Raw genomic sequence first — 26,519 nt, forward strand, 5'->3', positions numbered from 1 at the left:
CCGCATTCAGACGTTTACGAGGTCGACTGAACTCTTACACGCACACAGGCCAGACTTGTTTTTAGCCTTTTTGCACTGTAAAATGCACAGTTTTTTTTTTTTGTCTCCTCCCCAAAGCTTATTCCATCTACGTCTGCTAAAGCCATCACTGCTACCCCCATCCGTACAAATACACCAGAGCTGTCTCTCTCATACCTCTCTCTGCCTCTGTGGGGGATCATCCCTTACATTTTTTTGTGAAAAATTGCAGATCTTATAACTGTATAATTAAAACGGCCAATGATAGATGCGACGATACAGAGACTACGAGGAAAGAAAGCAGGAAAGGAGGAAAGCATGCTTGTGAAAAGTTATGTATTCGAAATGCGTTTATTTCACGCTAAGTGTATTGCAAAACACATTTTTTTTATATTTTATTAACAAAAACGGCCTTCAATCTTATTTCGAGTAAACTAAACTAAACCAAACCTGTACTTAAAATCTGTTAAATTGCAACTCATTTTGTACTTTGAGAAAAAGTCTCAAATTATCTGTTTGTAAATATGTGAACTATACTTAGCATGAAATAAATGTATTTGAAATATATTACTTTTTGCTATATGGTATGTTTGTGCTTTTTTGCATTTTTTAGCTTGTTTTGTGATGCAGTGCCAAAGTTTGGGGTCAGTGAGTTGAGGAAAAACGGTAAGGTTTTTGTTTGTTTGTTTAGAAATTAATAGTTTTATTCGGTAAGGTATTACATTTATCAAAAGTGAATTCATATTGCTACAAAAGGTTTGCATTTCAAATAAATACTGTTATTACTTAATGTAAAATTATAATTCTTAATATAAAATAACTTTATAATTAAAAAGTAAAACTAAACTAAACTAAAATAATCTAAATAGGATCTAAATACTTTTTCTACTACACATATGTACTTTGGAAACCATAATTCATCCATGTAGAACATTTGTCGTTTTGTCATTTTGAATCTCACCCATCTTAATGGCAGACACTGGACTTCTTCCTTTGAATATATAAATTATATATAAATATATTTATATATATATATATATATATATATATATATATATATATATATATATATATATATATATATATATATATATATATATATATAAATCATTCATTCAGTTTCTAATCACAGATCCAGCTGATTCAATCACAGTGAGATTTTCAGACATCACAAATCTTACATATGAAACACACATAGGACACATGACCAAAGCAAAGCTATAGGAGAAAGTGCAAATATTTCACAGTGATGTGATTTCTTATTCATTTGTTCAATGTGAATTGTACATAAAGATGTGATTTTTAGAAAAAAACAGTACGGATGAAGATCAGCAGACCATCCAAAAATATCCATCATCTATAAAATAAATATTTATAAAATAAAAAAAAGATTACTGAGGTGTTTTACAACACAATGCCTTTTCAGTTTTTTCATGTTCACATTTGATTCAGTTTAATTGCTGTTTCTTTGTAAGTGTTGAATGTCTGGGTAAAAATGTTTTCTACAGTATTCACGAATGACATCATACAAATTCAACTGCCTGAGATTGTGTTGAGAACAGCTTGGAAACGTCTTTTTTTTGTTGTTTTCCTCAGTTTTCCATGTCTGAAAGCCAAATGTTGAGGTGCTGAGTGTGAGATCCTGTGGGACTTTACAGTATTGCAACAAATCTGTGATTTCACAGGCCTTCGCTGCGATTTACAAACACTGCAGTGCAGTCTTGAAAACAGGTGGAGGACTGGGTGAGAGAGACTGAGAACAATCTGTGGGGACTCGACACCTACTTGCATACACACACAAACACGGCATTTCTTCTTTTACGTTTCCTCTTTTTCCAGTGTCAAAGGGGTCGTGTGACGCGGTTTCAGGTTTTCCTTTCTCTTCGGAGTGTTACAAGATGTTCCCTAAAGTTGCAAAGATAACGTTTCAAAACCAAAGCGATATTCTTTATAAAAGTTGGGACCTCTCTAAAACACCTCGTTTAAGCACGCCCCCACTTTTCTACATCACAGAGTGGGTTTATTTGATATCGACTCCCAAATGTTTACGCAAAGAAAGAACAGTCTGGTGCTTCTGACTCACAATCTTTAAGTTACATTTTCTTGTTAAAAGAACCCGCTACTTACTGTTTAAATGCGACTTTTAAACAGTAAAGGGTAACGTTAGTGCTTATTTGTCATTTCACCGATCACAAATGCAAACATGGTGTTATGTTTACAAGGTGCAATGCATTATGACTTGTAAAAAAAAAAAAAAAAAAAAAAGGAGTACTAAGTCATGATAATCAGTCCCCACTGGATGCAACAAATGATGCAGCCTTGCTTGTAATGTGTTTTATTGTTTTGGTGTCATAGCGCCGGGACTCAGCGTAACATATCTGGCCAATCACAACGCACTAGATAGCTGGCCAATCAGAGCATACCTCGTTTTGGTTTTTTAGACCGATGAGCTTTGTACAAATCGCCCCTTTTGAAGGTGAGGCTTAAAGGAAAAACAACAATGTACAGTATGTGGAAAATAATGTGTTTTTGCACGTTAAATCAAATAAAAACACACTGCATTACAACAAATGCACAAAACGATGTACTTTTTAGCAGCATCATATGACCCCTTTAAAACACAAGGTCCCTTTTCTTAAACAGTTTAATGTTGGCAAGAACAGACAATGTGCTATTTTAAAAAATATTAGCACAATAAGTCCCCAATAAGTCTCTTGTACTGTCTGATCGCAAGCTGCTGTTTCTTTAGAATGATATAGCAAATGCTTCAGCCATTTAGTGAGAGATCTCATCTGTCCTGAGGGGCTGAGAGGAGTAGTATGTTTGTCTGAAGGTGTGTGTGTGTGTGTGTGTGTGTGTGAGTGACAACCCCACCTCAACACCCTCAGTATGCACACAAACACACAACACTACTACAGGAACATGTGTGAGCATTTGGGCTTGTAATTGTGAGTGTGTAGGTCTCCAAAGGTGGGAGGTAAGTACAAACAGCAATATTGTGAAATATTATTTAACAAAATTCTGAAAATAACAGTTTTATATTGTAATATACTACAAAATATAATTTATTCATGTGATGGCAAAGCTACAATTTCAGCACTCCAGCCTTCAGTGTCACATCCTTTAGAAATCATTCTATAGTTATAATGTGCTTCAAAATATGCTGAACTCTTTAGTATTTTATATTTTTGATAAAATAAATGTAGCTTTGATTAGCATTAAATCCCTAAAATTTGAACAATATTACACACACACACACACACACACACACACACACACACACATAGTGGTGTCAGGCAATTTGACTCGATATTTCTAAATTCATAACCATACATTTCATTAACTTATAAAATGTAAATATATACTAACCACTATAAAATAGGTGGTAAGAAAAAAAAGTCACATGATTAAAGTGTGAATACCTGCAAACAGCATCATTTTAAATAATATTTGTGAATGTGCATGAAATGTCATACACAAACTTATATACAATAAAATTGCATGTGTTCTTTTAATCTTGCATTTTCCTTTAATTTTAATTTTTTTACAGTATGTTTGGGGGTTGCTTTGGCTTAGACACCTTCAGTCAGTGAGACACTAATCCACAAGATTTAGGAGAGCGTTCGAACTGAGCTCTGTGTGTATGCTGTAATTTTCAAGAGAGTCAGAGCTTAGGGAGATATTCAGATATTCAAACATAACACACAAACACACACAGAGAGAGAGAGAGAGGCCTACAGAGACATGGATGCAATAGCAGAGCTCAGTAAAATACAGTGGAAGGTTCAGAAATAAGGGGCTTGTGTGAATGTGATAAACAGCCATCAGTTTTGCAGTCTGTGATTTGAGGACAAGTGTCTGGCCACATTTCCATGGACTCTATCCAGATGATACGGACCTGTACTGATCCTTATATTATCCTGCATCAATCCCAGCGGGCAAGACATACATATTGTTTTAAGACATTACATCTTAAACAAATGTTCAGCTAAGCCAGTGTGCTGTTATCAGATTTTATACTGTAAATTGTGAGTCTATAATTCAGCTCTAAACATCATGTTGCATCATTTTGCCAGACTTTTCCTTTTGCTGTTAGACATAAAGTCTTACGATGTTTGTTTTTCCTGCACTACGTGTGCTATGAACATGAATGATATAGACTCTGTCTTGTTGATGGTTTGCTTTATTGATGATCATAACAGGGCTACAATCATTAATGAAATCGGTAAAAACATAATTATTTTTGATAATAGAAATTCTAATAAAAGCCTGCAATGTACAAATAGGGTTTTTAGAAGTTCCTGCGTTACTTAACTATAAATACAAGTTAAAAAATACAAAATAAAATATAAATCAAACCTTTTAACCTGTAAGTAACTACTCAGCAACGCCAAACACCTTTAATATATAATATATAGCTTTAATATATTCTTTGTTGTTTTTAATAACTAATAAAAAATTACTATTTGATTTCAAACATCCTATGACGTGTAAAATCCATTTCGGGTGGAACATTTTATTTTTAAGAATGCAGAAATGTGACCTTCTCCCGCTGTACTCCGTTATCTGCTGAACGCGAAGCTCATGTTCAGAGAAAGTGAGCCAGAGTTAGACAAAGAGAGGAGAAAATTGATAACAAAGAATACATATTTAGCCGATTAAAATGGAATTACAAGTAAATGCATCGGCTTTGTTGCTAATGGCAATCCGCAGATTCTTTGGGCCTGTGCTGCTGCTACATGTTTCTGCTGTTAAACATGGTTTATGCTAGATTCTCCATTTTTAAAAAAGGAGTTTCCATCACGATCCACTCCCACTGAGGTTCCAGAGAGGCTGGCCAAATGGCAATAAAATCCTCGCCGGACAGCGGAGAGGGAGTGAAAGGCACACAAACGAGTGATGGAAAGAGAATGAGTGAGTTCCAAATGGCATTTTTGCTCCTTTGAAGGTCACGGCAAAGTGTAACTGCAGTCGGAAGTGAGGCCTGAAGCCACTGTCGTAGTCAGGACCGGTTTATTTGTTTGAGACTGAGTTTAGGTTGAAACATTGAAGTCCATACGCTCCTGACATTTTGGTCAGGTCTTCAGGTCTCAAGTCACAGTTCAAGATATTTTTATGTTTTTGGTCTTGTTCTTGAGTTTGAATCCAAGATTTATATTTATATTTTGGTCCTCAAGTTCGAGTCCATTGGTTTTGGGCCCTGAGATACAGTCTAAGATCATATTTTCATGGCCTTGGTCTTGGTTCTCATGTCCAAATCCAAGATCATATTTTTATGGTGTTGGTTTTGGCCTTTAAATTAATCTTTTTCATGGTTCTGGTCTTGACCCTTGAGACAGCCTGTCCAAGACCATATTTTAATTGTCTTAGTCCTGAAGTCTAAGACCATATTTTTATGGTTTTGGTCTTGGTCCTTAAGACAGAGTCTAAGACCATAATTTCACGGTCTTGGTCTTTGAGACAAAGTCCAAGATTATATTTTCATAGTCTTGGTTCTTCAGTCCAAATCTAATACCATACTTTCATCATTCTGGTTTTGGTCTTCAAGACTGAGCCCAAGAACCTAACGTTCATGGTGCTTCTCCGAGTAAGTGACCATATTTACTGGTCTTGTGTCTTCAATATTTTCATGGTCTTGTTCTTAGTCCTTGACTGTATTTTTATGGCTGCTGGGTGTTTAAATGATTACATATCAGACAGTAATACCCTGCATCACTACAAGAGCTTTTTAGAGTAAGTCATGCTCACTTTCGAATGGAATTCGCTCTATGTGGTTTTTAAAGTTAGTGTGCTAGGTGATGACAGTGGCTTGTGAGTAGAGGATATGTCAGTCCACTGCTGCATCAAGAATCACTTTAACTTAGAATACAGAATTCACACACACACACACACAACCTGACATTTGTGCTCGCTCAAACATTTTCACTCCCACAAACTTTATTTTCTTTTTTTTCCCTTTTTCCAGGTAGTCCGCAGTCAAGTAAATCATTACAGTACATGCTGAGTTGTCATGGTTTGTTTTGACTGAGGGAAGTGGAGCTCTCTCTCTCTCTCTCTCTCTCTCTCTCTCTCTCTCTCTCTCTCTCTCTCTCTCTCTCTCTCTTTTTCTCTCCCTTTTTTTCTTTTCTCTTCCACATTTGTTTTAAGGAATGTTCCAGATTTAAAGTATGTATTAGTCCATTAAAAATATGTTCCAAACATACTCTGCTAATATGATGACATTTTTTTTAAATGAAACTTACTGGTAATTTTCTGCCATGACAATATCCATATTATATATATATATATATATATATATATATATATATATATATATATTATTTATATATATATATATATATTTATATATAGTGCATGATGTTACATTCATTCTGTTCAGAAAATAACACTATATGATCTACATAAAAAGTAATTAATGCACTTGAGATACACACACACACACACACACACACAATTACATTCTAGCACTATCTCTAGTATTTTACAAGGTGTCTAATTCATACAGTTTCGAGAGATGGGTAGGTGTAATGCTGGGGTAAGGTGTAGGTTCATGCAAATTTATATGAATTGTGCAATGTGTAAAATACAGTAAACACAACAAAACCTTATGAATTTATAAATAAGGCCATAATAAGCCACCTCATAAAATATGTACGAATTGCTATGAGGTCAGGCTGTAAAATTCATAGACTAATTTCATGCCATAGGGCATATTTGTATGATGTTTCATGATATCCTTTCGGGGGTTGTAATTTATAATTGTATTTTAAGCTTTGTATAGAATTTATAAGTGATCATTTATGCATTTGTTTTTGTGTATGTTTACACATTTCTGTACATCAAACACATGCAGATGCAAAGAAATGCCTTGCTATTAATACTCCTTGTGAAATGTTGCAATCATTTACAGAGATATTAAACGGCGATGTTTGTAACGGCTGCAGCGGTTCATGACAGAGCAGTCACGTTTCTGTACTGTACACAACAGGGTGGGGTTAACAATTACCTCAACATTACATGCTTTACACACACACTGGAGGCATGGAGAAAGAGATTGGGACAGAGAGAGAGAGAGAGAGAGAGAGAGAGAGAGAGAGAGAGAGAGAGAGAGATGTGGCATGCCTGTCCTCTTATTTTAATCCAAACATCTGCAGCAGGCCCAAAGTTAAATTTTGGATTTATATACTAGGGTGTTGCTCTGTAAAACCACAGAAAATAACCCTTAATGCCGGAAATGTAATGCAGCTGATAATGGCATTACATGCAGCTGCACTGTAGGTAGCCGTATTATTTCTCATGAGGAAACAAACCCAGGGTTGAGAGTATCGGGATGCACAGATGAAAAACGAAAGATGAACGAAACAAATTAAAAATGAAATTTATAAGACTGATTGAGCACATTGACTGCACACTGACTGCATTGCATGTTGCTATATGAATAAAAGTTTTTGCTACAAATGTTTTGGGACCTAAAGCTAGATTTTTTTTTTCTTTCCTTTCATTCCTTTTTTTTTTAAGGAAGCCAATTAAAGCATACAGTCTCTCCTCACAAACTTCCTAATTGCACTCCTACAAACATTTTATTGGCCTGTAATGATTCGTTATAACTACAAACTTTCACACTATACTTTAGCAGTAGATGGCTTGAATTTTCAATTATTTTAAAAATAGTAGGCTATATCAGGACTATAACACAGATATTATGCTGGCGTTTCTGTAATCTCCGTTCCTTAAACACCACTTTTGAGAACTGATACCTGTTATGTAATTATTGTAATAAAAAGTGGAAAGTAAAATGATACATTTTGTTATTAGGAAGTAAATAGCCACTCAACGTCGTCACTTTCGATTCGAAATTCAATTTCTTCATTTTTATTTTAGTTTTGGGATGACCATTTGTTCGTGACATTCATCTTCACAGTTCCATCCAAAGTTCTTTCCAGCCCAAATTACACAGGAGTGAGTCAAAAACTTCAGAGTGGGACAGTAGTGGCCCCTGATGCAATTTCCTGTGTGTTCAAGGCATACACACAGACACGCAGAAAGTGGTGATTTGGTTCAGCGAATCGGTACTTTTGAGCAATTCATTTAAATTGATTCACTGGTTCTTTTACGTCATCACGTTGCTCTAAAAATCCCGGTCTGGCACATTATATGCATATATAGTGGCTATATATAAAACACAATGTTTTTTACTTATTTATTTTTTATTAAATTTTTTTATTTACCTTTGTTTGTTTTTTTATTTACCGTGTCCCAGTTCCGTTTGTTGTGGGACATGATTCATAAAAAAACACAAAACATATAACCTACGTTTTATTTGTATGTCCATTTACACCAATGTTTTATAGCTTACCCATAGCTCAATCGGTCAAATATTAGGTTCTTTCCTAATGTATTCGCTTCGCTATCTCCTCACTGCGGATCGTTGTGGGCGCAAACGATTCATTTGAAAGATTCGACTCAATAGAACGATCAGTTCGCGAATCGGGCACGGCTAGCAGACAGGGGGTTTGGCTCCCGGCGTAATCTGACCCCGGCGCTCGGCTCTTTAAAGGAATAAAGGATGAATTTACTGAATGGAGATCCGCTGCAACGTCTGCTGAGTTCAGAGCAGGGCTGGGAGCGCTAAAAGACGGCGCGACGGAGAATGAAAGTTTTGGAGCGGCGTCTTTGGAGAGCGTTTGCGAAGTTCTGCGGCGTAGCGCAAGCGGCGCGATGCGATGTGATCCACCGGCTTTGAAAACATTAAAGTGAAAATCTCGGGCGGTCGGGAGAAGGACAGTCACAAGGTAGGATCATGAGTGGGCAGCGCAGGACACGAGGATACCAGAGTTTGACTCCGGTTGGGCTCACGGCGTGTGTCATCATGTTTAATGTCTTCGTGCTTCACATATCTCCGACTGCAGGGTTAGTTGGGATGTTCGGGGGGGTCCATATAAGTTAATGTTGACATTTTCCAGTCTGACACACCTGTGCCTCGTGCCCATTTTTGGACAAAAGTCATGCCAGCAGTGCACGCATGTCCCATCACTGTGGTTCTAGAGCTTCTGTATGTTAAATAAATAGTTAAGGAAGAGTAACCATGCAGTTTGCAACCGGTATATATATATATATATATATATATATATATATATATATATATATATATATATATATATATATATATAACCGGCGCTGTTACTGTTAATAAAACACGCTATAGAGTGTTTATGTGTGTTTCATTCCCTGTGCATTTGTGATCACGTGGAGTTTTTGGGTACAATGAATGAGTTTCATCACAGTTTGACCTCAGACTCAGGACTGCACAATAAACAGCCTTAAGAAAACGCTTACAGCAGTATAGACCCTGGTTTATTCTTTTCTCTTTCCTACACACTTGCACATAATCGCAGCGTTGATATTATTCGAACATGCTTCTTTATTAATCATGACTGTGTCTTGTACATTCAGCCACGCCAATGCACCTCTTTTACGGTGTACATTTTTTCATAAAATTAATTAAATAAAAAATAAAAAAAAATTAAAATTATCATTCCGTGTGTGTGACATAAATGAAAAGAAAATGTCTAGCTGGTATAACTGTCGATTGTTAGAAAGAACACAATTCATTATAACACAGCTAAGTGCGTGTTATTTATTAATTTAATTTTTTAAAAAAGTGTTATTCCTTTTTAAATATGTGGACATTTTTAATCACATGCAATCTCGTTTCAGGTGGTCAGCTGTTTAATGGTAGAATGAAAGAAAATTATGTTCAGGATTGTTAAGGAATATTATAATATTAAATTTGTTGTTTTACAAATATAACAAATTTAATATTATAATATTACTTAACAATCCTGAAGAAACCTTCATTACCAAGATGTACTCGCTCTTATGCATTGAAGGTGTAAGGAAAATCTGTTATTACTTTTTACTGGATAGTTAAACCACATCCCATTAAATCAAAATTTGTTAACACTTTATATTTCATTTGTTAAGATTAGTTAATGTATTAACGAATATGAAAAACCAGTGAACAATACATTTTTTACAGTATTTATAATTTTTGTTAACTTTATAAACTCAGTTAACAATATAACAACCATTCATCGTTAGTTAATGTTAGCTCACAGTGCATTAACTAATGGTAACAAACTGGTGATTTTAAAAATGCATTAGTAAATGCTGAAATATGCATTTACCAAGATTAATGAATGCTGTAGAAGTATTTATTCTTAGTTCATGCTAACTAATGTTGTCTAATGAACCTTATTGTAAAGTGTAACCCAAAGTTTGTTACAAATGGTACATAAAATGTTTCTTTTTTCCCCCTCTAGTATTTAGAAATGTCTTCTGTTTTATTGTCTCAGACCTCTTTATTTGTCACTGACCCTTTTATCTATAAACTTTTAGCCTTTTCACTCAAATGGAAGAAGTCGCGTGCTGAGTGACACGACGACATGCCATTTAATTTGTGTAAAACCGAACCATAAAACCTAAGCTTATACCTAAAACGTCTGTTGCTGTCTTGCAAGCACCGTTATTTTCTTGGCCAGGTAAAGTTTTCTCTTCATCCTGCATCAGTCAGTCCTTTCTGAGGGAGGCTACGGTGAGTAGGTGATGTTTACACCTCAGCATGGAGGAATGTCATAAGCTATATTTACTGCTTCAGCTGATAATGAGTGCGGCTAGTTTACAGAAGCCTGTTATTAGGCTGAATACAAAGCTTCCTGAAGACCAGAGAAGAAGAGTTTTGGAGAGATGAGCTGCAGGAGATCCACAGCTGTTAGGAACTCTCTGTGATTCATGTAATCCAGTCTATTTTTACCACTAAATGGGTGTTGTATTCGACAGCAGATGTTCTCACCCCAAATATGACATATCTGGAGGCTCAGGCTGCGGTGATGTGCTATATTCAGTAGCGGCTTTTGCTGTCATTGATGGCTGTAGAGTAACAGTCATCTTATGTAGTTGTTTTATGGTTCGGTGGTATGGTTTACCAGCATAAGCTGGTTTGAACTGGTTTATCAGGTTTGCTAGCTCTTCCAGATTGGTTGTAAGATGGTGCTGGTCTCCTGGCCTGACTGGCTGATTTAATAGTAAACCAAAACCTCTCTAAAACCACCAATACAGGCTCTGAGAGCATAGCATTGTATTTATTTATTTTCCCCTCCAGAAACCTTTAAAGGAACCAATCTTTTATGATATTCTCATTAGTTGTGTGAACTAAAACCTTACAGTACAATAGAGAGAGAACGCATCTGCTAGGTTTAAGGATTGTTTATCTGGTCTTCAAGCTTGTCTTAAGCTGGTGTAGCTGCTTGTTAATTTGCTTGTTAATTAAATGATACCCAAAACCTCTCTAGATCCATCAAAAGATAGGAGACTACAGCAATGATTTTTTTTTCAACCAGAAAGCTTGGGGGGAACTAATCTTCTCAGAACTACTCTAGAGTTATACTGATGGAAGTTTTACAGGCACGTAAAAAATACAAGGTTTAAGCTGGTTTTGATAGACCTCCTGGCCAAGCTGGTCTTAAGCTGGTAAAACTGGTCTCCATCCATGACCCAAATTCTCTCTAATACTGTTAAAATATATTTTGAGACCAGACAACAGTGTTTTAAAAAAAAAATCACCAGAAATGTTGTGAGGAACCAACCTTCTTAGAACTTCTCATTAGTTGTGCTGATTAAATCTTCACAGAGAAGAAGAGCTTGTTGGCTTTAAGCTAGTCTAAACTGGCTTTTTTGACTTACCAGTTAATTTAAAAGTTTCCAAAACAACTTCTTGGTTCTTGGTTTTTTTTTTCCACTAGAAACTTTGGAGGAACCAAACTTCTCAGACCTTCTCAATAGGTTAAAACTGTACAGAAAAGCACAAAGGAGTCACAAAGCATCTGCATGGTGGAATGAATCCTATTTTGCTGTTTTCTGTTAAACAGCTACTTTGAGTTAGTCAAACAGACATTCAGACCTCCAAAGCTGATGTTATGGGTGGCCATAAATTGTTGCACAGACACCAAATGGAAACTTTGTTGCAGCCTGAAACAAAAGATGTCAGGCTCGGTTGAGTTGCATGTGGTGGCCTTTCTTTTGAGATATATAGTCCGTGCGAGAGCAAAGAGTTGGAAAGCTCACTGACTGCTCGCTCCAACCTGTAATAGCTACTTTAACTATTCGATCCGACGATCACACACACAGACATGATATCATATAGCACCGCACATCGTTTTTTTATTTGAATATAAATGCAGTAGTAATAGGACTCAAATGGCATTGATTGGCTTCAAATTTGAATTGTAATGGCAGAAACACACTTGCGTGCACACACACACACACACACACACACACACACACACACATACCACAAGCTGACCCAGACATGCTTTTTTCCTGCTGATTTGAGTAATTCGGATGGGATGCCAAAGTCTTGGAAAACCAGTTTGGTCTTGACAGAGACAATCCAGAAAAACAACAGAGGGGATTTCACACGGCTGTTGCGATGATATCATTTAATCACCTAATCGCTTACATCACCGCAGCTGCACGCTCAGCAGAGATCTAGGGTGTGTGCGCGTGTGGGTACATAAAATAGAGTTTCAAAATGATATTCATTTTATTGGAATAACAGAGGAGGTTCTGTTTTATTGAATGATGCACCAGAGACTTGTCCTGGTTTCCCACTGGCCTTTCATGACCTACACACACATTGCTCTTTTTTTTTTCATTTCACATTGCCTCTTTCATTGGCTTATAAGATTTACTCTTTCCATTACTACACTGTTTAACATGTTCTCCATGTGTCAGTCATAAGAATATATTGAGTATAGCAAATAACAGACTTTTTCACCATTAAAAGCTAAGCTATAGTTTGACGTGCACCTCTTTTTTTATTTGTTGTTATGAATGCGCTTTGAGATATCTATAGGCCTGTTTGCCAGAGATTTTGTTTTGTTTGAAATATTTATGGGAGCTTTCATGGTGGCTTAATCTTATACAGTAAGTCTAAGAACAAAAATATAAATCAATCAACCAAACAATAATAATAATAAAAAATCTGTCAACCTTAATATTTATGTAATATTTATTAATGTGTTGTAAAATTGCTTATTTGAACAAACACCCATAATTAAAAAAAACAAGTAAATCAACAAGAACTGAAAAATAAAATAATATATATATATATATATATATATATATATATATATATATATATATATATATATATATATATATATATATATATATATATATATATATATATATATGATATCTCAATCACTAAATAAAAACAAGAAATAGAATAAGAGTTTTGGTAACTTATTGGTAATTGGTAACTTATATAAAAGAATACATGTGTATATTGTGTCATTTCTATATTGTTATTATACCTAAATATATGTGGTTTTACATGTTTTTTAGTTTGCAAAGACTTATGTGGATATTTAGTGATTACATTAATCAGACTTAGGTTTTAAGTTAAAAAAAGTTTAAACCATTGCTGTTACACATCTTTGATCACACTTTTATATTACAGATGTATTAATGATGGTGAAACATATGTGATATTGTTATATTAACTAAATAGTTTTTTTCCACATTATTGTGAATATGTTGTCCTTGGTAAATCCTAATTATAAAATGCATTTTGAATATGTCCAACTCCAGGCATATGGGGAATAAGTGTAGTGACTCTTTCTCCTCTCTTCCTCCCTTCCCCCTGTCAAACAAGACAAGGGTGCAAAATGCCTTGTTCCTCGCAACATTAGCACAGAGGCTTCAGGGGTAAATGGATTATTTGCATGTTGCTGTCATATTTGGCAGTACAAGTCGACGTGGGCTGAGCTAGCAGAAACATTGGCTTAATTTGACCTCTCTTTCTGAAGGCCATTCCTGCCTCTTCCAGACGCTGTTTCTCAAACCTCAGCTTTTGACTTCAGTCAAGTCCGTACATAACTGGACAGAGAGTTATAGCGTTTTGGTCAGCTAGTGGAATCTCTCTGTGCGCCGCTTCTGTAATTTGTCAGTAGGGCTGTAGTTACGACCATGCTAATTGTAGAGTGCAACATGGCGCAGTTGTGCCGCTCTGCAGTTTGAATGTCTGCCGTGCCGGAGACTTCTGGTGTCAGTCCGTCTCATTTACTGTTTCACTTCCAACGCCACAGCTAGCTTTCCTTTTATTGTCTGTTACAAGGGTCGTTATGTTGTCCAGACGTTAACAGTTATGGCTTTTGTAGTCAACAAAAAAAACGTATTTTTGTTGGGACATGAATTTTTGAAATATTCTCTTTTACTTTGTTGTCTACCATTATGCTTTGTGAGTTGTATTTTTCCCACCATCTGAATAGAGATGTTATTTTTAGCTATTTTCCGACTTATGTGCGTATTTATGACAGGCTACATTTAAACTCTACTAACAAGATGATCTACAGCTCATACACCCCGGCGCTTTGATTAGATACGCCGCAGGACTCTGAGAGCCTTTGTCGTGGCAGTTGTGCAAATTTTGCTACGGTCAGTGATCTAAAAGGGTCTACGATAAATAAAAATAAATACATTTTTTTAAAGCACACATGGCAAGTTCTTAGAAATGTACTCTTTATATTCTTGGTTATATAAAATCTTCAAGATTGTCATGCGGCGTAACCATAAAATAAAAAGAAATAATTCATTTCAGACTTATTCATTATCTTATAATAATTAATAATTAAAAAATAATTATATTTCATGAATTATTTGTATTTATGTTTTAGGCAGACATCATTAACTTATTGTTATTGTTTCATAAATATCACCAAATTATTTGAGAGTTGCACCAAATGACATTTTGCAGCCTAAGCTAATCTTGCCTTGTCATAAAAAGCTCAGATTATCTGATTTATTTAAAAGACTTGTTTCTCTGTCATATAAATGTAACATTTTTTTTTTTGCATGTTTTTGGAATTTGTTAAAATATTCTCTCAATTTTTTCCCCCTGACAATATAAGGTTATACCAATCAGGGTTGAATAATTTAATTATTTAAATAATGCACTTTTTCTTCATTTTAAATTCAGTTGTTGCATCTGTTGTAAAGTCAACAGTGTTTACTTTATGTGCCACAAACAATTAATAAAAGGAATTTGAATTCACATATATTTAAAAGTTAATCATCATAGAAAATATGTATTTTTTGTATTTTTATTTTAATGAATTGCATTTTGATTATATTTTTGAATAAATGAACAGACAAAAAAAAATGACTAGCTTCACTCACTAGTTTCACAGATGTTACACATTTTTAAAATGTGAGCCACAAATGGTCGCCTGTCGGCTTCGTACAGGTAAAAATAATCAGTGCTTTCCGCTATTCAAGAGCTTGTCTCCTTTGAGCCTCCACATTCTTTATCCCCATTTCAGGGGAAGAGAGAAAGACCCCCCTCCCTCATATTGGTAATGGGACTGTCATGCAGAAAGACTCCATTGTGTGGGCCAGGATCCTGTTTCTCCATGGGCCTGTAATTAAGAAGGGATTGCTTGAGCAGGGATATTTAGGTGGCTGAATATAGGGTAGGGATTGCTTAGGCCGCTGGGTAAACTGTCTACACATGCATAGCTTGACTTACCCCATCCCTACGTCCGTCACACAATATATGCATGTGTATATTAGTGTCTGTAGTGTGTATGCAGAGAAAGAGCGAGAAGGTAGCCTTTGTTAAACTGTGTCATCTCTATGAGCTCACAGCTCAAGTTTGCTTTTCAGTGGTTACCTAGGTGATCACTAAAAAGTGAGCTCATTTGAAGAGAGGGAAACAATGAAAGAGAGGTGAAAAGAGACCCCTGGCCCAGAGCGTTTACCGCCAAACCTGTGATGTCAACAGTGTGTTCTCATCTTATGGTAAATGTCAGGCTTAGATCACGAAGATTTTGGCCTCTTTTTTATTACACTGTCTAACGGAATTAAACTCCAGTCGTTAAAACACTATAAACACTGAAGCAGTTCCTGTCAGTTGCACTATTAAGTAATGGTCCACCAGCATTTTTCCCTAGTTGTTAGATAGCAGGGTGGCCGGTGGCTGATATAAAGCAGAATGGTGACGGATAGAAGCCTGTTTGTGTCTTGGAGTTGAAAAAGAAGGAAATTACAACTACAAACAAATGTTTTGTAATTGCAACTTCAATTCTTATAAACACGGCTTGTCACAATGCGATTTTAAATCTCAAATCTTAAAATATATGTGAATTAGAAATGTTGCATCTCATAATATATCTCAATTGTAGCTAGGCCCATTTCTTATTTTTGCAACCTTTAACAATTGTGATTTAATTTCTTAAATCTTTATTTCCCAACCACTCGGAGGCTTACAACTTGTGTTGTGTCTTAATTGTTTCCATTGTGTCATGACTTGTTTCTGTTGCTAATTTCATTATGTTGTGCACTACTGGTCCACCGTAGAAAGGTGCAGATAATATCTACACAACTGGGCTAAAATCCAGATCAACGAAAACAGGAAAATCTTGGAATTTTGTCAGTGCTGTAAATTATGTTGTGTTTCTTTGGCTATAAAGCGCTATCAAGGCTTGTACATTGGTCACTACTATTAATGTGTGTTAATGGCTTTGGTTTTGATGTTTAGTTGCACTGTCCCACCCCTCCTTTGCAGGCTTCAAGACAAACCTGTTAACCCTGTCCTTCATTTGCCTTGCGTACATGTAAATCATACATGTTAATTGCATAATCACTTCATCTGACAAATTTCCATCACTGTTATCTGCAGGTTGGGAGACTGGCACACAGGCACAGATGGCAGAGGTGATGGAGGGTGTATCCACGGCAGCAGTGCCCAATGGCAGTGTGGACTGGCAGAAGAGATGCATCGCCCTGGAAACGCAGCTCATGAGGTTTCGTCTACAAGCGGGAAACATCCGCCACCTACTTGCTGAGAGGGTAAATGAGGGGTGTTATGGGTAACACAGGGTCTACAATTCTCCCACTGCATTCCAGTTACGCATACGATTCGTTTATTTTATGTGCATTTTGCACAGATTATGTACTCTTACGTTCATCTAGCCAAAACAAATAGCAATTCCCTTGAGTTAGACTGTAACAAAGCCATTTTATTTGACAGTGAACGTCACATGTTCTATAAGGTCAGATAGTATAGTAAACATGCTCATGAAGTCTCATCATTCTAACTCGCTAACAAGAAAGTTCCACAAAGTAATATTTTATATTTTTGGACTTTTGGTATTCTCTATTTTTTTATTGGCCATTTACCATTGTGTCTATCTATCTATCTATCTATCTATCTATCTATCTATCTATCTATCTATCTATCTATCTATCTATCTATCTATCTATGCTTTTACAACCTGACATATTACTCTTCCATGGTATTTTTGCACTGGTGGTATCAGCTGTTTCTTTTTCTCATTTATTTCTTGTAAGAAAAAGTCTTTTTTCCTCAGTCACAGTGGAACAAGTTACTTGGTTTCTCGTCCGCTCTTTCTCTCCCTCCTCCTCTATGGTTTGGTCATGCTGCATTGACCTCAGCGTTTCGTCTTGCAAGAAAAGGTTAACTGTCAAACTTGGCAGGCGGCCTTGCAAGGAAAGTCAGGGGGAAACCACTGACACGTGCGAACGCTTGAGCGGACATACAGGTGTGTGTCAGCGTGTGCTAAACAAGAAGGAATTATTTATTAATTACCAGATTACCAAAGCTAGCTGTCTTTTGTGTTGCTTGTTTGTGACTGCTTTGTTAGGGTGTTTGCAGAACATTGCTACAGTACACGGCTGTTAAAGTATTCTAAGCGGTTGCTATGCGTGATGTCGCATGATGTTGCTGGAGTTAATAAACCTAACAACTCTAGGGGTCGAAAGTAAGCTGCTGTTTAACAGGCGTTTTTTGCAACGTTGTCTAACCACCACTGTTTGGTTAATGTAAATAGAAATTCCATAATAATGTCCAATTATTCAGGTCACTATAAACATTTTGACTTTAACTAATATTTAATATTCTTTATAAGCTGTTGTTTCACTATTATTGTAGCCAAACTCAAAGAGGCCCTATGGTAAGGTTTTATTTTTTTTCTCTATTTAATCTTAAAGGGTTCCTCCACCCCAAAATATCATTAATTACTTACTAATCCCGTAAAAGCTTTGTTCGGTTTCAGAACAGACTTTAAAATATAAAACCAGGAGGATTGTGACTGTTCCATTGACAAGTACATTACACTGTCATGTATAAAACACATTGTCAGAATACTTCCATCAGTGGTTCAATCTGAATGCTATGAATCACAAAGAATACTCAAAGAATACGCAAAGAAAACAAATAATGTCTTTATTCAACAATTTGTCATCTCTGTGTCCCTCCATACCACATACCGCCATTTTGGAGAATATCCACTGAACACACTATGTACATAGTTCTTTGTTAGCTGCACCGCAAGGATGTGTCTTTTTTTTGATCAAAGCATAAATACGCGCAGAAAATGTATTGCGTCTGACAGAAGAGCATACATAGTTAGCGTCCTGTGGATAATGGTGTTACGGTGATGCAGAGAGACACAAAGGACACAAATTATTGAGTAATTAAGTCTTAATAATTATCGGAATGTTAAGTTGTTTCATTTTATTTTCTTTGCAAAGAAAAAGTATTCTTGTCACTTCATAACCTTCAGATTGAACCACTGACGAAGTTTTTAATGCTCATCTATCACATAATTTACGTGGCAGTCAATGGGACAGTGACAAGCCTTCCTAAACTTCATTATTTCATTAATATTTCATCTACAATATCTTAAATTTTGTTCCAAAGACAAACAAAGCTTTTATGAGTAGTCTACTGTAAACTGTAGACCGCAAAAAGACATTTACACAAATACCTACTTGTAACGCTCGTTCGGACGCTGAAAATGCAAAGCATACTTGCGTAAATTGTAATCGAACTCATTTCAAATCACAAAAATATATAAAAGTGAGCTAGCATAGCTAAAAACATCTGCGTTCACTGATTTGCTTAAAGTATGTTTCAGGCCTTAGGGGTTATGTGATTTTGCGCTAGTCAATCCCAAACCTTTTCAGCCATAAAAACCGCTTAGTGAAGAATCAGAACACCTTCTAACCATTTTTCATGCATTGCATTGTCTCAATAAACAGACTGTGGAATAAACATCTACTCACAGAGGAACATATAAACAGTATCAGATCGGTCTGTAAACCATGTGTGTATATGCTCTTCTCGATGTTAATAAGACAGTCCAAAAGCAACAACATCAATTTTGTTTTTCTTTTCGGTCCAAGAGGTAGGTCTGTTGTTGTGTTTTTTTTCTATCTGTGGTGGTGCCATTAGGGTGTTTACTGTCCAAACACGCAGACCACAGGGACATTAAGTCTTGGACAGCTCCCAAGCGTCCTCCATCAGGTTTCTCCCAGCTCTGGTCATCGCTCTAACAGCCTTTCGCTCACCCTGACCTCCACACTCTCCTGCTCTCCCATTCTTTCCAGCCTCTCTCTCTCTCTCGATATCGGGGCTCATGGGTTTCTGCTTGTTTGTTGAAAGGACGAAAGAACACGCTGAGAGTTTGCTGCTGGTGCCTGTTTAGAAAGATTCATACGCTTCTCATCTGCTTCTCTGGGCGGCGTTAGGAGTGTTTTACACATTGACCCACTTTGCAGAGGAAAGGCTTGACACAGAATTGTGTGAGGGGTGTGATCTCTCATTCTGGCGTGAGGGAATACTTTTTCCATTTGTTCACGTACGCATGCCCTTTAGTTGAAAAGTGTGTCCTTTTGTAGAATGAGATGAAATATGCGTGTGAGCGCTCATAGGACATGTTGGAATACTACACAGTTTCTGCACAATACAGTATATTAAAAAATACTGTGCAGTAATAATTACAGTGTGACTACAGTAATATCTGACAAAAGTACAAAATATGGCTGCCTAAAGGCAACTGTGATTTGCTTAAACTCGAGAAAAGGGATAGTTCACCCACTGAGTTTTTTATCCTGGCTCTTCCAAGCTTGGCAAAGCTGGTGGATAGTAGCCATTATTTTAAAACTCCATAAATTGTGTACATCTGTCATGAAACTAAACTTTACTCCTCCGGGGGGGTTAACACGTGAAGCAGATCAGTGGGTTTTTGTAACAAAAATGTTTTTATTTTCAAAGTTATAGCCCTAATCACTGACTTCTGGCGCATTCGAGAAAGAGTCAAATTTCGGCTTCTTTTGTTTAACTTCTCTTTTTCAACTTTTAATTGAAGTAGCGTTTAGTATTGCTCTATCCACATCTATTCTCTTCTTAGCTTACGTTACAAATGCAGCTTACATCATACGTCGAGTCAGAGGTCAGCCAAGAAGCCATTTTTTTTTTAAACAGAAATATTTTTGTTACAAAAAACTTTTCGAGCTTCTATAGAAGACATGTGTTAGCGGCGCCCTTCCCCTTTAAGTGTGAAATCTGAAGTAAACTATGCAAGTTTTCTATTCTGAACATAATTAACAATGCCTTTTTCATTACTTTCAGTTGAAAGTGTCAGAAGAGGTTGTACTTCAGTTCTGATTGTGTTGATGTGACTTGACTCAGTCTTTATGTTCCACATGTGTTTGTATTTAAAATGGGAAAGTAGATGTAGAAGATTCAGTAAGTTGTCCTCGTGTTGAATTTGGCCTAGCTCTTTTGTATAACTGTCTCGTTTCTAATGAGCTGCCAGACAGGAGGATTAGCCTGCAATAGCAATAATACTTTCTTGCTATCGCTCGCTTTCTCAAACTCACCCAATCTCCATTTTAGTATCTTGCTTCATTTTTAAATACACCATCTTTTCTTCATTAGCCCTTATCTTCCTGCATAGTTCTCTAATTAATTATTGAGCCACTGGTTGTTTCAGGCTTTTGGTGTCTGCACCTAATATTGGTTAATCATTATGTTTTCAGGCGGTAACTTGATGATTCTTCAACATTGGGCACTTATTTTAAGAAATAAACTCTTCTGCACACTTGTCACATTAGTTTATCAAGATCTTGAAGTTCAGCTTTACTATTAAAAGGTGATGTTTTAGTAAGAGACCTGGTATCCTGGTAATCAATGACGATTCCTATCCTATCCTGGTAATCTCCACAGTCTTTAATAGATAGTTCACATTTTCTGCTTCCATATTCTGAGAAGGTTAAGTCAGCTGCGTAAGGAAGTTCTGGAGTTTAACCAAGGAGGGAACCTTCTTTGCATTTTTCCAATAGCAACTGCAGAAGAACAGTTGTTAAATGTTTCACATACCTGGTTTTCTAAGACGCCTGAGCAGCTGCCCTGCCCCCACCTGTTTAACCTGCGGCCTGTCATTACAGTCGACCAATCTTAAGCCATTTCATGGAGCTACTTGCGTGATGTTTTAAAGTACAGTCACAAAATTCATTCTAATGCAGTATTTAAGTCTGTAAACCTAAGGCAGAATGATTCCATGTTTAATTGACCATGAACAAAAACAAGCTGTGAGGAATAAAGTGTTGTCCATTCCGGTGGTGGAGTTACCATTTACTTATTGCTGAAGAATTTTACTATGAATGGTTTATTTTAGCACCTAAAAACATCAACTGCCTCAACAACATACCATGTTAAATTACCCAGTTACACAAATTGAATTACCCAGACTATTTTTGCTTGTTTTCAGTGTTCAGCTAAATAAAAACTTTCATTTCAGTTTCTGTACATAGATTACAATAATTCCCAGTACACCATATCTAAGGAAAACTGGGGACAGAACACAGTCAACACTGACCTGAAAGAAGAATTGACAGTAGAATTGATCTCTGTGTTGCAAAACATAATCAGCATTTTCCTATTTTGAGCAGTATATCTTAATTGTATAAAGTACTATAAAACATTTCTGAATATATTCTAAAACAAAGATTTTTTTTTCAGCAGTTTTTACCCCATTCACAGAGTCATCAGCTCAGCACTCAACACAGTAAACTTTACGACATATTTGTTGAATAGCTCTTAATGCTCAGTGAATCATTGCTGAGTGGGTAAGGCTAACCTGAGGTCAGTGCTGAGCTTGGGTGAGTGGACACTACTCCCAAAGTAATGTGGATTGATGGACTGTCAGTGAAACCATGTCCTGGTTTATATTTGTCACTTTGTCACACCTCCATACAATGACCCCACAGGCTCCTTTTTGGCCCAGACTCTCGGGGAATGCTCTCATGGAGCGGGTGCCTCCTGGGAATCTCTGTACTTTTGGCTTGAGGAATGGGAAAGGGTGGAAAGAACAAAGAAATTTAAACAAAAGAAGTGCTCTGTCATACAGTGGGAATCCGTTAGTATGCTTGTCCTCCTTTTTACTGGGTCAGTGAGCTCATGAAACATTAAGTGCGAGGCATGTCATGCCAGGAACTCTGTTTGTGTTTGAGTTCTACTAATAATCGTTTGTCAATTTGCATATTTGTAAAAGTGATTCTTTGTGAAGAGATATAATCTATGTGTAGATTGCCTTTTGTAATTTTGAATTATGTAAAAGTTTCAGTTTCTTTACTTATGTATGAAAACATATTTCAGTTTTAAGGCCGTTAGGAGTATGTGATTGTTGCATATATATGCCATTTTTATTGTAGAATTAAAATAAAGAGAAGTGCAGATTAATCGTGACACTTTAGGTATCATTAAAGGTCCCATATTGTCCACCTTTTTGGAGGTTTATTTTAGGTGTTGATGTCCTCAAGAATATATATTTGCAGTATAAGTAACAAAACTCTCATATGTTTTTCAAAAACAGGCCAATATTCATGAGCCTCTCTTCTGATTGGCTTATTTTTTCAGATTGACGCATGAACAGGCCAATCAAATGTTATGACGTCCCAATTTTATGTCACAACGCTAGCCGGATGCAAGACAAATAGAAGACTAGAGGCGGCTCAATCAAAACAACACCGATTTGACTACATAATCAGCACAAACAGCCCCAAATTAGAAATATGATCGGATACCCAATGCCACTTCCAGACAAAAAGACAATGACAGCTGTGGTTAAACGCAATAAAATGAGTGGACTGGATATAAACGTTCGTCGAAAGTGCACACTTCTGATCAGGAAAGGTTTAATAAAGTATTGTCTTTTGTTGTTATGGACGCATCTAAAGTTTTATTGCATCTCACGACTGTGTCTTTTATGAAATAATGCATATGTGTAAAACAACAAACTGACGATTCATATGTAATCGTGTTATTGTGTATGCATTGTTGTGATTAGCTGGACTAGGGACTAGTTGTATCTGGAATAATAACATCGCTGTAAAAATAGTTGCCTGCTGAAAAGTATACATGAACAGATAGACACAGAGTTTGTAAATAGGAAAAACTAAAAAAGAAAGAAAACAAAAAAAGATTAAATGGAAAACTAAATCAATACAAAAACTAATCAGAAAAAAACAACTTGCCCTAACTTCCCGAATTGAGTGGGGTGGTTTGTTTACTAGGATGTGCCCTAACTTTTTCCCAGTGCTGTCAGGGCGTCATGGTGGTCTTGTTGATAACCGCAGTGGATTGTGGCATGAGCGTGCCCAAACCTGCACCTGTACAATATCCCCTCAGTATTTAGGGCCAGATTATGATCAAAATCCTTTAGGCATGACAGATAACCCTCACTCCAAATCAGATATACATTAGATAATTCTTATAGTTTATCATACAGTCATAGTTTATATAACCATCTCTCTCTCTCTCTCTCTCTCTCTCTCTCACACTCACACTCATACTCATACTCATACTCACAACACACACACACACACACACACACACACACACATATCCTTGCCTAAAAAGAATAATCCATGAATCTCTGTTTTGTTTGTTTGTATAGATGCAGGAGTTGGAACAGAGAGTGATTGAGGCCGACCAGCGGGCAGAGAACGCTGAAAAACAGGTATGGCTGATGTACCACTATCACTCTATTTGTTTATTTTCCAGAATTTATGGTATTTCCAGAATTTTCAGTAAGTTGTAGCTATCCTATTTGCCAGAATTGTCATTATTAAAAGACATAACTCAAGATGTAGTGTATGCCTTGGAATAAATCAGACAATGTGTGTCACTTTTATAACACTGTTACTTTCGTCATTTTGTTTCTATTGAAATTACGAGGATGAATGGATAATAGCCTTATTTAGCAAATATTATCACACCACAACATTTTATTTAAGCCTAATATTTTGTCTCAGTTGTATTTTTAAATGCATTTTAAGGCAACTCTTCCCACACATTTAACTTGAAGATTTAACCAAGATTGCTATTGTAGGTCGGCATTATGGAGGAGAAACTGAAGTCTGCAAACGTGCAGCCCAGTGAATCTGAAAACACGTTGTACAGGCGTTATCGGGAGTTGAACAGTCAAATTCAAGAGAAAGAGGTGATCATAAAGAGACTCGAAGGACAGCTGGAGAAGCAGGTAAAGAAAAGACCTCTCAGAGAGGGAGAGATGGCCATGTGCGTTCATTAAACTCTCAAAACTGCCCTCTTTATTTGCAGAATTTGATTCGAGCCCAAGAAGCAAAGATAATTGAAGAAAAGGCTGCCAAAATCAAAGACTGGGTCACATTTAAATTACGAGAGGTGAGTTGAAACATTGAAGTGCTGTGGATCAAAAACAAGCATTTGTCATTTTCTCATCTTTCATGTCTTGTAGATGGAAACAGAGAACCAGCAGCTGAAGAAGGCAAACCTGAAGCAGGCTGAGCAGATCCTCATACTGCAAGACAAGCTTCAGAGTAAATATAGTTTCTTTCCTGTTTTCTTTCCTTTCTGCATTGGCTTTCACTTATGTTTGTATATATCTCAATGTGTTTTTGTCAGCTCTTCTCGAAAGGCCCATGTCTCCGGCGGTGGATGCCCATCTGGTCCCCTCCAGCCCACTCCACCCTCCTAGCTGCCCCGGAACACCGCCTGCTCTGGAGGAGGGTTGGAGATTGACAGGATCTCGCATAACCAACTGTACAGGTCTATTGTCATATTTTTTTCTGGTTTATCAAAAAAAAAATGCTAGCTTAGTGTAAAACTGTAAGTGCACTTTTCATTGTTTTCACAATCTATTATATAGGTTATATATGGTTTCTTGTGGCAACCATATTTTTTTTTAATCATTTGCATTATTTTAGGCTTTTAAATGGTCTAAAATGGTGTAAATTGTGTAAATAATGTAAAAAATATTTATGGGAATTGCTAAAACATATAATAATAAAATATTAAATTACTTAAAATGTTACATAATTTAAAAATAAAATTACTAATTAAAATCAATTTAAAAGTATTTTAAGCTTTTAAATGGTCCATGTTGCTATGAGTTTCAGTTTTCCTATTTAGCTTTTTTAACTAAATATGCATTTATTTCTGTTGCAAACTGCAGATAGCAAAAGGAAAATCGCGGAGGGTTGCGATTCCGCTTTTCATAGTGCATCTTTACTTCCCACATTACAAGACAAAGGAGACTCTCATAAGTCTAGTCAAGATGGTGTTGACAACACAATCTCAATGAAAGAGAGCGTGGAGGGGGCGGAGCCTTCTTTTGGAGTGGCGCGTGAGAGAGCAGTGGGAGGAGCCTCAGACAGAGATCACTCTTCTGATGAACTCAACAGCAAATTTCGTTCCCAGCGCCTTCGCTCTTCTTCCTCATCCTCTTCCTCATCCTCCTCAGCATATGAGACTCCTGGTCGGGGTGGCTTTGACACGCCTACCCCTACTCCTAAAAGCCCTCCTCCTGTGTCCCTTTCACCCCCATTAGTACGCCTGCCTCTGTCATGCCCCTTCCCTTTGGCTTCACCCGTGGGCACCAGCATGACCCTACCAAAAGTTCGCACCCCTCTAACCCCCCGTGACAGCATCCAGCTTGTGAAGAAACACCACAGTCAGCCGCAACCCGGGATAGAGCGCCTCCATCAGGTCAACGTCAGTATTGATATCGGAAACTGCACATCTCCATCCTGCCACAGTCTAGTCCCCGGGACAGTTTCCACACATGGGCTAGAGGAGACGGACATTGATGAAGGGCCTCCAGAAAGCATGGAGGGTGTGGTGGAGGGGTCAGAGATAGATGGCCAACCCACTGATGGAGCCTTATTTGAGGGCTTGGCCAAAGAGTTTGAAATGATGGACCCAGAAGCTCTTAAACCACCTACACCACCTCTGCACCGATTTCCTTCTTGGGTAAGACTACTGTGGCTTGGACCACAAATTGTGTAGCTCGTTGTTGTATTAATATTTATTACTTTTGACTGTTTTAAATTATATAAAACTTGTATTATGACACATTTTAGTATACACTAGATTTGTAAGATTATTTTGGCAGGGCATATATAATATATAAATGGAACTGCCATTGTAAATTGTAATAATATTTAGCAGTAGTACTGTATTTTTGATTAAATAAATTTAGACGAGACTTCAGAAAAAAAAAATTATCTTACAGATCCAAAATTTTCAAGGTAATTTCTAATATAACTATAATTAATATAACAGGTAACTATTTACTATTAGTTTATGAATT

The 26,519-nt window shown here is 36.7% G+C and overlaps 1 protein-coding gene across 1 annotated transcript in view; it reads left to right on the plus strand.

Moving 5' to 3' along the window:
- The first annotated feature begins 8,491 nt into the window (after positions 1-8,491).
- Positions 8,492-26,519, plus strand: part of plekhh1 (pleckstrin homology domain containing, family H (with MyTH4 domain) member 1) — a 37,581-nt gene continuing 19,553 nt past the window's right edge. Inside the window, 8 exon segments of the mRNA XM_043263861.1 lie at positions 8,492-8,810; positions 16,760-16,929; positions 23,844-23,906; positions 24,279-24,428; positions 24,509-24,592; positions 24,666-24,747; positions 24,833-24,976; positions 25,383-26,179. Of these exon segments, the coding sequence (XP_043119796.1) occupies positions 16,786-16,929; positions 23,844-23,906; positions 24,279-24,428; positions 24,509-24,592; positions 24,666-24,747; positions 24,833-24,976; positions 25,383-26,179 (1,464 nt within the window). The 5' untranslated portion in view covers positions 8,492-8,810; positions 16,760-16,785.

This window comes from Puntigrus tetrazona, chromosome 17 (genome assembly GCF_018831695.1).
Source record: "Puntigrus tetrazona isolate hp1 chromosome 17, ASM1883169v1, whole genome shotgun sequence".
Lineage (NCBI taxonomy): Eukaryota > Metazoa > Chordata > Actinopteri > Cypriniformes > Cyprinidae > Puntigrus > Puntigrus tetrazona.